This window comes from Actinia tenebrosa, unplaced genomic scaffold (assembly GCF_029948245.1).
Source record: "Actinia tenebrosa isolate PJP-AT-01 unplaced genomic scaffold, QUT_ActTen_1.0 PGA_scaffold3__52_contigs__length_22856419, whole genome shotgun sequence".
NCBI lineage: Eukaryota > Metazoa > Cnidaria > Anthozoa > Actiniaria > Actiniidae > Actinia > Actinia tenebrosa.
Window position 1 is genome coordinate 8276946 of NW_028292580.1, and position 13641 is coordinate 8290586.

A 13641-nucleotide genomic window follows, 5' to 3' on the forward strand; every position below is an offset into this window, starting at 1 on the left:
TGCAAAAGGCCTATTCCTCGTCTGAAAAGGGATGAATTTGGTGTCTGTGTCTATCCTACACTACAAGCTTTTGCTTCATTCGAGAGCGAAGGAATCAGCCAACGAAAAAGACGCAAGGTGAGATATAAGCTAATACTTCAAAGCTTCTTGCTTTTGATTGCAAAACTGAGAAATTATTATTAATTTGTAGACAATAAAGACTGCCTTAGATGAGTATGACTAACAAAAAGAACTAGGGGTGCAAGCTCTATCTACGAGTAAGGATAGAACCAACACCAGCAATGAAGCCGCCACTGTCCACCTAGAACAACGAAAAGACACGCTTGCGGTACCTCCGACGGTACCGGTAAACAACGACACAACTGCCTCTTCGCCCGCGTTGTCAGAACAGGAAGATAACCTGGATGTTAGTACCGATCCGATGCCTGTAAAGCTAAGTTTACCAGAGGTAAACATTATTGTTAGTTATGGTATGGGGGGAAGCTGTAGGCTACTGTACAGTAGGTGTTCTCTAATAACTGCAAACAGAGTAAGTTTATTTTACGTGTACTGAGTCTTTTCTTTTACCTTATTAGAAAACCAAAACGTCATGTAAGTCCTGCTCAAGACTGAAAAAGGAAAAAACATGCTGGAGGCAGAGGTGGCGAATAAAGAAGAATCAAGTTGATGAAAAGGAGGAGCAACTAGAATGTGCAAATCAGAGAAGTAAGCTTATGTTTTACTTTTCATGTAACATATATAGAATGAAATAATAAAATTGTTTGTATCGATACTATATACTGCATCAGTTTACAAATTAATTATCTTGATTTTTCATAAGCCAATTTTTGTGTTTGATTGGAGATATCTACATTTTCTTATAAATCATATTTCAATGTGTAGAATTTTCATCACTAATATTCACTGATCATTTCCATCTGCCTTAGTATTACAGTTAGAAGCTGAAATCACAGCCCTCAAGAAAAGCAAAGACCTCACAGATCAAGATGATCAGCATGGAACTGTGAAAACAGAGAAAAGTGACTGGGATGATTGTTGCAGTGAAGAAGATAATATGGAAGATGAGTTTCCTTGTCCAAGTGACGACGATGATGATGATAACTCTTATATGACGGAAACAGAATCCGAAGAAGAACCATTAACAGAAGAAGAAATAGCTGATAAGTCTGAAAAGTATTGATTGTTGTCTTTGCAACTGTTTGATATTGATATCCTTCTGTATATTAATAATATTCCCATTTACCTTTGCTTTCAGAATGAGTATGCATGGGAAAAACTTACGGACAGAGCCAAAGCACATTGTCTTCCTGTCACAACTTCTACTTCTGTTCAGCTTCTGCCATTCTTGTAAAGCTGATGGTCCCATGGTGGAGGCTAACCAAAATGGAACAGAAGTAGTGATTTCTACCACATGTAGGAATCCAAAATGTCCTAAGAAAGAGTTTACCTGGCACAGTCAGCCCTCAATGTTATTTACATCTGGCCAAAGAGAACCTGCAGGAAATTTTCTTTTGTCTATGGCTATACTCTTTGCTGGGGGTTCAGCTTCAAAAGTGTTCCAGATCTTGGCACACATGGGCCTAGGTTGCCATTCCCTGAGATCATTCTTCAAGCACCAAAGAGTGAGTATTTGCATGTAATTATCAAGTTGGACCCTTTGAACAATGCGAGAGTTTGGCAGTGTAATCAATGAGAGATTGGAGGGGGTAGTTGGCAAATATTTTGGGGTTGCAGTACAGTAAAACTAGTAGCTGTACTGCACTGTAAAACATTTTAAAGTTTTTTCATAAAGAAATTTCTATTGAAAGTAATGACTATTAATTACTTACTTATTTTTAGAATCAACTGTTCCCTGTGATTCACCTTCACTGGAAAAGATACCAGTCAAGACTGCTTGACAAACTGAAGGACGTGAAGGATGGTCTAACAGTGGCAGGGGATGCCCGTCACGACAGTATGGGGCACAATGCCAAATATGGGGCCTACACCATCTTGTGTTGTAACATGCCAAAAATAATACACTTTTCACTAGTTCAGGTAATTTATTTCTTAATTACAGTTCTCATGCACATAATTATTTGTTACTGTACATATCGCATTTGTTTCGTCCAAGGAGGACATCCCAACCACTACCAAACTATTGTTACAGATTTCAGACACTAACTTTAGACACTTCTCATGGTGTGCATATGATATATCTCATGTCAATTTTATTTTCATTGTCATTGTGTTTAGAGAAACCAAGCAGAATCCAGTAATGCAATGGAATTTATGGGATTTAAGAACTGTATGAATTACTTGTTGGAGACGTGTGGCCTGGGGATTACCGCATTCGTATCAGATCGACATACAACAATTGCATGCCATATGAATAAAGTACTGACCCAGATTAAACACTACTTTGACTTATGGCATTTAAAAAAAAGTAGGTGCCTTGCTGACACTATGTGCGTTGTTGGCAGATCTGATGTTGCTCTAAGTTGCAGTTATTATGGAAGCAGGCAAATAGTATAGCTTCAAGTAGTATAGCTTCACTTGCATGTTTCTTTGAACAAAAGAATACCTCAATGCCGACTCAACAGTAATAGCTGCTGCCAGTGTGTGAATTGATCAAGATAATGTATTTGTATAACATTTTATTCTTTCTTACAGAAATAAGGAAAGTACTCTCTAAATTGACCAAAGAAAAGGCTTGTGAAGTTCTAAAGGATTGGATAAGGCCCTGTGAGAACCACTTATATTGGAGTGCACAATCAACACATAGTGGTGATGGTAATCTTATATGGGCAAAGTTTAAGTCCTTCTTTAGCCATGTAATCAATGTGCACAGTGACCTTGGTGATCCTTTGTTCAACAAGTGTGCCCATAGGGAGATCAGAAATAGAACCTGGTTAGAAAAAGGTATCACTGAAGAAAAAAGACCTTATATTATTGTTTGTTATACCATGGATACACTTATTTCAATAAAGTTAGTCACCAACCCATGAAGGGGCATAAAAAAGTTAAAGATTGTCCAAGAAATAACAAAACATAAATATTTTTATTAGCATGATATGTACAGTAATCAATTTTTGTTCCAGTTCTTAATTAACAAAATAGCATTAATTTTCTCTTTTAATGCACCATACCATCAAACAAGCTATTTAATAGGAAAACCAAATGCCAAAACTTAGGACCATTGTGAAATTATTGCCTATTTCAGTAACATAGAAGCTGGAACCAGAATGGAAAATGACATAGTAAACCTCTGAATAGTTTGAGATACACCAGAGACTTTTTGCTGTGCTACTCGTGTACCATTTCAGTCGAAGGTTCTATGTTCTGAGTTTTGAAACTGACATTTTTTTACAACCGATAGTGGGTCCAGTTCATCAAACTTGTATATAATATTATGTATTTGATAAAGCTTCATAAAGCTGTAAAAAGTATACTTTATTTTACTGATTTATAGTAAAAACATTCATCAGTTAAAAAAAGAAAGAAATAAGAGTAATTGCAGAAACATTGAGTCTATGATTCTTCATCCAAATCAAATCCGGTGTAAGTTACTTCACTTGTACCAAGAGGAAATGCATCTCGTATGGCGAGGTACGCACATGCTGGTAAAGGAATTCTCCTTGATCCAAGCCAGCCATGAATGAGGTGCGAAAATTCTCTATAAGTGATACTTCTCAAAAACCTATGAAGGGAACGGGAAATAAATTATTTTAAAGGGAATAGATTCCAAGACAACATAAACACTTCTCCACTTTATATAGGTGTTGACTAGTAGTGGAGAGAAGTGTATATACGTGAAAATGCCATGGGAGGGTCATGGAAGGGCGAAAGAACTCTCGCTTTCAAAAAACAAACAAACAAATAGATAGCTCTTTAGACCTACATCTGATAATAATGTTGTCAACAACAACAACGGCTATTCCGACATGAATGTAAAGCAACCTTTTACGTCAAACGTGAGTAAGTCTTAACTACTGTAAGGGACACGCACTGAAGAATATTACACATTCTTACCTTTCTTCAGATCCTGTTTGACGATATCTCTGCTTATTTTTCGTCTTGAATCTGTCGGCAGCCATTCTCAAACTCCACTTGTTGAGGCAAACCGGTTGGAATCCAGGATGTTGAGTCACACAGGAAAGTTCAACTTCGGGTGACAATTCTTGTCGTACCAGATCTGTTGCGAGGGATTCAGCACAACCTTCTATTTCCGTGCAACAGTAACATTCGCTTATGTTTTGGAGGTTCGTGATTGCACAATTTCCGCACTTGCACCTTCAATAAAGAATAAATAAGTTTGCTAAAAAAATCTGTGTTTGCGTTTCACATAATTCTTAACTTTAGGAGTTGAATGCGACCACGAGTTTCTCGCTTACCAATCACTAGCTGGCAATTCGCCGGTAAGTCGCTTCTTTAGCTCTGATTCAAGCTCTTCGATTTCCTTTTGCCTCTGGTTATATATTGGTCCATCCACTGACCACTTGCTATGGGCTCATCCTGATAAGCGCCTTCGTCTACATCATCGAGTTCAACTCCTGCTGTAGATGAACATTTGGTTGTCGACGCGTCAACCGTTGTCTCTTCAAATTCCTCTTCAAGATCCGATATATCACCAATAAAAGAGCCTAAGGAGCTCTCAGTATCAGAACAGCTTAGTGACATTTCCATTTATGTTGTTTTCCAGAAGATTTCGATATGTTTCGAGCGATAACAAGGAATACAAGGGAGCAACAAGCATGAACGATGCCTTTACTTTACTATAGCTTTGTATAGCTTGCTAGTTCGCGTACCTTAGCTGACGTCACTCGGCCCAGGCCCCTAAATTGCACGAGGAACCTCTAAATTCGGCAAGGGCGCCAAATTCAAATTTATATTACGAATTGAGAATTTACCCAATTCAAAAAATTCTTTTTGCATTTCGCTTTTAAATGTATGTAGATTTGAATAAAATTTCGGAAAAATTGGGTTCAGTTGCACTTTAAGATAGTTTGGAGTCTCAACCAATTCTTAACATCCTACGTATATATGGACTGCATTACGTACGAACCTTCAGCAGACTGTCTTTCAACACCTACCCCCAAAGTCGCCTTCTCATCCTCTGAGACGGCGCGTAAAAAATACGACTGCCTTCATTGCGGCAGTACTTTCTTTGATGACCACTGGTGTTCGGCCGACACAAAGGCCCATACCTTTAACCATGTAGAGGAGACTCCGGCTCATACTTAACTACGTCAAATACCCACTTACCATCCTTCTTGCCGTGGCTCATGATGTGGGTAACCTCCTGCCCTTCGATTGCGTACCTTATCCTATCAGGTGCCCACAGGGCGTATGTCTTCTTTTCGCCTTTTAAAACAAGGCGCATGCGGTCCTCAAAGACCACGTAATTCTTTATCTCGTAGATTTCCCCTACCGTCAGCTCCCTCCAATGTGTTTGTACCAGCTTCAGCGCATTGAATTTGTCCTTATTCATATATCTTATGGAATTTTTTGCGATGTGTGTCCAAAGTGTCTGCGGACTTAAGCCTCTTGCAGCAGTAAGGGCAGGGCAGTCTTATCCCCTGGGAATATTCCATAATAGTTTGCGTGATTAGATCATAGTCGTTGCTTATCATCACCTTAAAGCCGTTGTCTTCGTAATGCGACAGCACCTGCTGCTGCGCTTCAGATAATGCTCCATTCCCCTTGGGCGTCTTCAGCTCCAAACAGAAGCCATTGTATTCCTTGTGGGCGTTCAAAATCATCAGGTCGGGCTGCCCTCTTTGGTATCCTTTTTGCCAGCATTTAATCCTTTTGCTATCGCTGTCCTGTAGTTCTCCTATGCCGGCAACCACCAACAGAGAAGGATGAAACCTCCTCATGTAATCTACGACCTTCTTATGCAGATCAAATTCATTCTCTATCTTGAATACTAATTTATTGGGGCTGTCAAAGCGTCGTTCTATCGCGTATCGACCCTCCTTTCGCAAAGCAGGCAAGACTTCCTCTAGCACCCAGTCGCGAAATTCATCTGCGCGCGGCACCTTAGAGCAAAATATCAGCTGATACAATCCAGATTCGGATACGTACAGGGAATTCGGCTGTGCGTGAGAGGGGAGGCGACTCGCCGCCACCTTTAGTTCGCTCAGTCTTTTCTTGTATTTCTCAGACACGTGGACCCTAATTGCATCCTTTGGACGTTTGTATTCCAAAGCTACGGCCACCTCCTTTGCTTTGAAGTACAGGTTTTCGCCTTGCACTATGCATTGCAGTGTCGTGTCGTCTTTGCAGAAATTGCGTAACATGGTATATTCATGAGATATTTTAATAAGCAACGCTCTTTAGCTGATTCATTTCTACGCTTAGCTGCGCGTCGCTAACCACGAAGACGTGGCAGTTTATCTTATCCGCGTCCTGCGCATCGGTATTCTTTGTGCGCTTGATCTCCAAAGTAATGCCATCCTGGGTGTTGACCAGCCGCAGACCCTGACCATGTATGCTTTCATCGTTGGTGGTGCGCATGTCGATCCACAGCGCGTACTTGTCCGTGAAGAAGTCCTCAGGGCTAATTTGGTCGCCAAACTTTCTCATTGCCTCCCGGTAAATATCTGCGGGCTTTATTCCCTGAGAGTAAACCTTGTTAGGTACTCCGTTGATATTTACCCCCACGTTAGTAATGCCGGGGTTATGGAAGGCTTCGCTGTTGCGCTTGCCGGCCTCGTAAGGCTTAGCAAACACCAGCATCAGCCCCGTTAGGCTACGCCTGGGGAGGTTAATGCTTTGGTTGATAACCTCGTCCGTCTTGTCTAGGAAGCTAAATGTCTTGTACATCACTACGTGGTCGTATAGGAATGCCTTTCCGGCGCTATACTCAGCACTCGCGCCGCGAGCCATTTTCTCGCTGTGCACCGTTTCGTACTGCAGCTCTAAGTTGGTGATAGAATAGGGATCCACGGCCCCGCTAATTGCGGTGGACATCTCTCCAAGGATGTTGGTCGTATCGGCCAGGGTTACTTCGAACTGTAACTCGCTTAGCTGCCTGGGGTAGTACGCGCCATGGTTAGTAACCACTTCGAAATCCAAGGGCATGACATACTTGGTACCATAGGCCGTCTTTATTCGCTTTGCATCTGCTACTGCCGTTTCTCCGCTGGAGTCCGTGGGCTGCGTCTTAACGGGCGTGCGGACCTTACGCAGGATGAGGCTGCCAATTCCTTGTTCTATCCTTTGCGCGCGGTCAAACGCAGTCAACCATAGGTCCTTGTAAGTGGTGTACAGGTCATATCTGTTCAAGTCTAAGAGGGATTCCCCGGCGAATTTAACCCTCATCTTAGAGACTAAGTTGCGGCCTACGTTATTGACGCAACACCTTTCATCCGCGGTGCTGGGCTGCACCGTTAAGTCAAACCTTAGCGCTAACGTACCAGGAACCAATACTAGGTTATCCGTTAGGCGGGGTACGCCTACGTACAAGGTTCTCCTGGCTTTGCGCTGCTGGGGGTAAAGGTAACCCTATGAAAGGTTCTTTCAGCCTTTAGGCCGCAAACCTGCTTAGGTAGTACGTTGGGGTTTAACTTTGAGCTTATCATATATAATGGAAGGAGAAGGAACGGACTTTGACCCCACCACCGAGGAAGGCCAAGTAGACATTAACGACGAAGAATATGAGTCCTTGCTTCCCGACGGCGATGCGAACACCAGGGGATTCTTCGATAATCTCAGGCATAGGTTCGGGGATGCGTGGCGTATGGGGGCCGAGCGCCTATCGGCGATGTGGAAATCTAGAAACCCAGGGAGATCTATTCCGGAGTACTTGGAATTGCGAAACTTGGATGCAATAGCAGAGGAACCCACAGACGTAAGGACTGAAGCGCAAAGAGAGATCTTCGACAACGTAAGGGAACGATATCCAAACATGGACCTGGCCCGTCTTGAGTTCCAATCGGGGGATAAGGGTCAGATTCAGGTCAAGTACTCAGGGAAAGACACATGGTATAATCTGTATCAAAGAAGAGACCCCGTCCGGCTCAACAATAATCTCACGAAAGAAATCAAAGATGCATTGGGAGAGCCCAGCTTGGTCGAAAGAATGAGAGAAAATGACGAGGCCCTGGAAACCGGCTTTGGGGCACTCAAGTCCATGTTGGAACGGCAGCAGAAAGGCGCCGCTGCCATAGGGGAAGTCGAAGAACTAAAGGCAACGATGGAGGAAAAATATAGGGATTACATGAGGCAATTGGAATTACTTCAAGATGGGCATGGGAGAGAAAAAGCCAAATTGGAACAGGAAAAACATAACCTACTACAACAAAGAGACTAATCCAGAAAAGACTTCAAACAAGCTCTAAAAGACATCACAGCAGGTAATCGAGAACTTGAGCGATTGCAGGGCGTCATAAGCGCCGAGCTTGAGAACAAGAATAAGCTCATTAGCGAAGTCAAAGTCAAAAGCGAACAACTTAGGCAAAGAGATCAGGCCATCGAAGACTTGGAAAGACAAATAGACCAACAACAAGAAATAATTGCCGACCAAAACCGCCCCAAAGAGGAAAGGGTGGCCGCCCAAAGGGAACTGGAAACCCTTCAGGAAAGAGTTGGGGAACTGAGGGCGCAAAAGGACAACCTGGAGCGAGAGCTGGGGCTTACCACCAAGGAGAAGGTAAAAAGGGTCCTTTTAAAATATGGCGTTCCCCTTGCATTCGCAGTCGCTATTTCGAGCGTAGTAGGAGTAATCTTATCCGCGCTTAAGGCTAAGGGCAATGGCGTAAAGAAATTAGGCAAAGGATTGGCCGATTTGGGCAAGAAGATGGCAGCCGGCATTCCCGGGCTGTTGGGTTCTGTCGTTTCCTTGGCACTTAGGGCCGGCGGGGAACTATTAAAGTTCGTGGGCAACAACATTTGGATCTTGGTCGTAGCTATCAGGGCGGTTCTCTTAAAGAAGATCAGATGATTTCTTGTCCTTATATGTTACTTGGGGCTTGTCGGGCATCCTGGACCTTCTCGTCTGGGGATAAGTAAAAATGGTATTTGCCCCAGGTTGATAATTTGACACTAGGGGTATGACACTCATAGTAGAAATGGACTTATGATTCCAAATATCATCCGTCGGAGGCCCATCTGTCGGGGCGGCATTTATCGAACGCGGCTGTCGTTGCTACTTAACTCGCTCGGACGAACTTGAAGCTTTGCATATTGGCAATTGGCTATCATATGAAAACTTACCGGCGTTAGATCTTCCAGGCTTGATGGATAGGGTTCCATTGAAAAATGAGCCGGATGCCTAGTATTATGTTTCGTCCTGTAGGGCAGCAATGGGCGGTTGGCCTCATCAACGATCCTAAACCCGGCATTACACGAACGCCCCGTCGAAATGTTAATAGTGCACATGATAAATCCTAGGCCCCCAACCTCCGCCCACAATCCGGTGTCGTGCCAATTAGCATCGTTCTTATACTCCTTCTCCTCTAGATAATGAAGAAACCAAGCTTCCTTAGCGTGCGGATTCATATATATTACAGGCTTAACACTGTAAGAGTGCTGATGGTCGCGTGATTATAAGCCGCGTATCTTTGGTCCTCTATGCTATTTATCGTGACCTTTCCCGTATCGTCTACTCTTATTTGCAGCTTTACCTTCCCATGGCAATCGGCGACCATGTGAAAAGTCCAAACCGAGAGATTTTCGACGCTACCGGGGTTGGGCTCTACGGAGAAATGTACGGGCTCCCTGTTGTTTGTCTTAGTTCTCATAGGCTGCAGCACGCCATTGTCATCTAGGAACCTAAAGCCCACGTTGGCGTGACTATCCGTGCCAATGCAAATGCTGCATATTATCAGCTTCTTTCCTGAGTAGCTTAAGTCCACGGACATCCCGGTGTCGTCAACCCAAGCTGCCTGGACGTATTTTTTCTCGCCCGTGTAAGTCGTATAAACACAATCTACTCCAGCTACGTAGGGGTTGTTCATCGCCATATATAATAACTTAGACCAATACTTGCGGCTGCTAGGCCGGCTTTTAGTAGGTCGTGGTCATATTCCTCGGGTTTCGTAGGCATAGCAGGAACTCTTTTCTTTGGTTTCTCTTGCGGCTGGGAGGCTGTATGTACCTTCTTTGGCTTCTCTACAAAATGAGGAATGCCTTTGGTCATGGCGGGGTTTATGTCATTAATACCAAACTGCATGTCTTCGGTAGCCCTTTGCAGCTCATTATTGTAACTCACAACAGAATGGGCGTTTATGATAAGGTCGCTGGGCATCAGCCAACAACCTGGCGATAAATTTAGCCTCGCTTTCGATTGCCGTACTGCGAGCTGATATCTTTGCACGCTTTTAGATATATCATTCTCTATTATCGCCGATCCGAACAGAGTAAGGAATTCCTGCTGCGTCTCCTCTGAGGCACCGCGGGAGACGACAATAGGAGATCTGGTATTTACCTGCGCTCCTAGGACGCAGTAGACGAAGGCTTCTATGCTGCGGTTGATACGGGCAAGATTCTTCAGACCCTTACCCTTCGCAGCTATGAACGGCGCCCAGGGCTGCTCTTGCAGGCTTTTAACGTAGTAAATTAGATTACCGTCAGACGCCTTACCACCAAAGTCTGAGAATTTCCATTTACTGGGATTACCCATGCCCTTTATCGCGATCCATGGACCGCCCTCCCAAACATACGTTTCTCCCAGCCCATGCGCTGCGCCCTCTTTGTTGCGAAAGTCGGGGTTGCGTAGCTTAAACTCATTCTTTAAACGCTCCCAGGCTACTTTATCGTAGGAGTTATCCTTTTGATTGAACGCCTTATTACCAGGCAATGGCACGTTTAGCTCTCTTAGAATCCTGCGCATAGTGAAAGCAACGTGAAACCGCAGGAATGGCGTGTCAAACATATCCATCGCTACGCCGCATCCTTTCGTAGCCGCCCAGACAGCGAAGTTCAACTGCTGCGGCCAATATTTCATATCGGGACCACTCTGCCAATGCCTTGCCTCTTTCCCCGACGTATGAGTTGTCGTCGCATTCTTAAAGATGTTCCTTACGGCCGCCTCAAAGCTCCCAGACCCCACAGGAATCTCCAAATGGGTCACTAACTTCGAAATCCCAGCTTCCGACTTCGCATCGTACATGGGGTAAGTCAGCGTGGTCTTAATGTATTTTTCTGGGAAGTTGGATTGAGGCCCATATGACGCAATCTTATGCATCGCGTCCTTCTGTAGTTGGCCTTTGCGATACAGTACGTCGCCCGTAGGCTTATAGACAATGTCGCCATTCCTTTCCGCAAACTCCTCAAAATCCGCCTTGGGAAACCTCTTCCTAAAAGCTTGCCAGCTCATTATATATAATGGACGTCATACCATCGGCACCTAAGATATACCCAGATATTCCTAATTATCATACCACGGCGCCCAACGAAATGAACGCTGAAAACTTTAGGCTTAATATAGCAAACCTAATACTGGCTTACCTCGAAGGGCAAACAAAACACTACGAAAAAGTCAGAAAGAAATATGCCAGAACCCGTAGCATTTTGCATAAGATTGCAATAACAGCTGGGTCGATATCTGTTGCACTAACAGGCTCAGGGGTCGCAACTACGCTTGCGGGGCCGGGAGTAATCGTTGGGGTTCCCTTAGCTGCCGTCGGAGCCGCCTCACGGCTGTTTCGTCGACGTCATTAGGTTCCAGGCGCGCGCGCGGCCAAATCTCGTTGCTAAGCTGCTTTTCTTCCTTAGCAACAAAAATAGCGGCAACTTTGAATTTTTGTTTCCCTTTAAAAACTGAGTTAAACGTCGTTTCTTTGCAAGTTATGAACTTCAAACAGTAAATATAGGTAAGTAAATATAAATTATTTGCAGGGATATTTTTGGTGTGGAAGTAACAACAATTTTTTTCACAAAAATCCAGTTTTTCCTACCGAGCGATGTTTCGTGACTGAACACGAAGTCCTGAAAAATAAAGACATTCAATACGTGTTTACGGTCTTTCAAGAGCAAACAACCATCAACAATTAAATATAATTTCAATTGTCATTCGATAATCTTATTAAAAATTTAAATACCGGATAATGAACTTTTTTTTCACACTATCTCTAAAAGCTTCCTTTATTGACAGATGAAAGGCTTTCTCCCCAATGTCAAAGTAGCAAGTAATGGAGTTTCCCCAACGTGAACTGAATATCTCTTGTCGTGTTTGTGGCTGTAAAACGGGGAATTCGCAGAAATATGTCTATAAAACGACTACGACACACGTTGCTCAAAAGTTACTAGTTGCATATGGTTTATCGGTCGACCAAGACTACGAAAACGTCCATCCTCGAAATATCTGTGTAAACTGCTACGTTAAAAGCCAAAAAGCGTGCAATGACATACACTACAACTGCAGCAATCGCTCAGTTGTTTGGCTGCCACATAAAGCAAAAGATTGCGAAACATGTGATGTATTTGTAAAAAGGAACCGGGGAGGGAAAAAAGCCAGAGAAAGAAAGGGAAGAGGACGCCCGGGGAAAGGTTCAAAACGCGGCGATAGCATTAGTACTTGTCAGAAAGAGGCAAATAATATTCCTGCAGAAATAATTCCCGCGTTACTAATCAATCCTATGCCAAGTATCGAGAGGTTTTCTAATAATATCAGCGAAGAGCTAGTTTGTCCAATTTGTCGGGAAGTGCTTGACAGACCGTTGCAAGGAGTTTGCGACCATTTTTTTTTGTTACTCTTGTATCGAGAATTGGTTAAATTACGCTGGAGAAGGTGCTGGATGCCCCGTTTGCAAGAGAGAGGTTAAGAGTAAAGAACTTCGAAAGCCGCCCAGACTTCTTTTAAACCTTCTATCGACATCCGGCGTAGAATGTGCTGTTTGCAAGTCCCTTATAAAACTGGAACAGCTTGCTCAACACGAAGCCACCTGCACCTCTTATGTAACTGGAAGATGCACCACCCTCGTTAGCGACATTCTTAAAAACCCCTTATCGGCTCCACTGTCACAGGATGAAGAAACTCTGACAACGCATTTGATGAAAAGAAAATTGGCCGCTTCCGGTTCCCCTACCGTTGCTTTACGAACTGGCGGAACTGTAAGTAAAGTAAAGTATAAAGTCCAACTCTTAATATTTTATTTAAATTGTGAAACGTGAAACGTGAAATAGTATACGAACCTGCAAATACGCTCAAGTCATCATGCTAATTAATGTGAAATTTTGACTGCCAACCATAGTAGTAACAAATGTCTCCACATAGGGTCACGATAATTTATTCATGCATTAAATATTCATGTATTCCTGTTACCATGGCAAACGGAAACGGAAACGAATGGGGCGATGCATCGCCCAAGGGGAGGCGGGAACGGGAGACGACGCGGGTGACGTAAGTGGGTATTTGATATTTGATATTTTCCTTTTTTATTTTATTTGAAAAAGTATAAGGTCCCGCGAGCGGGGGTCGAACCAGCAACCTTCGGAACTATAGTCCGACGCTCTACGCGTTGAGCTACCGCGAGCACTTACTTAGGGAGGTGTTTAAAAAAGGTAGTCAAGACGTGGGTTTTGAGATTAACGGTTTTTTAATAGGAGGGGTATTCATGACATTTACATGTACAGGTGTTACATGAGCAAACGCAGGTATGACCCTTAGAGGTCATCCATCGGTCACGACTTTCTTTGATGTATTTCTTGCGCTGT

The 13641-nt window shown here is 43.4% G+C and overlaps 1 protein-coding gene and 1 pseudogene across 1 annotated transcript; one reads left to right on the plus strand and one right to left on the minus strand.

The window, feature by feature from the left end:
- Nucleotides 1-361: 361 nt before the first annotated feature.
- On the plus strand, nt 362-2987 carry LOC148908418 (uncharacterized). The gene is made up of 7 exons (XM_089035863.1): nt 362-448; nt 576-705; nt 927-1173; nt 1256-1622; nt 1840-2037; nt 2236-2425; nt 2653-2987. Exons 1-7 carry the CDS (start codon nt 422-424, stop codon nt 2985-2987), a joined length of 1494 nt encoding a protein of 497 aa, XP_088891989.1. The 5' UTR covers nt 362-421.
- Nucleotides 2988-3501: 514 nt separating this feature from the next.
- On the minus strand, nt 3502-4665 carry LOC148908419 (uncharacterized; annotated as a pseudogene).
- Nucleotides 4666-13641: the final 8976 nt, after the last annotated feature.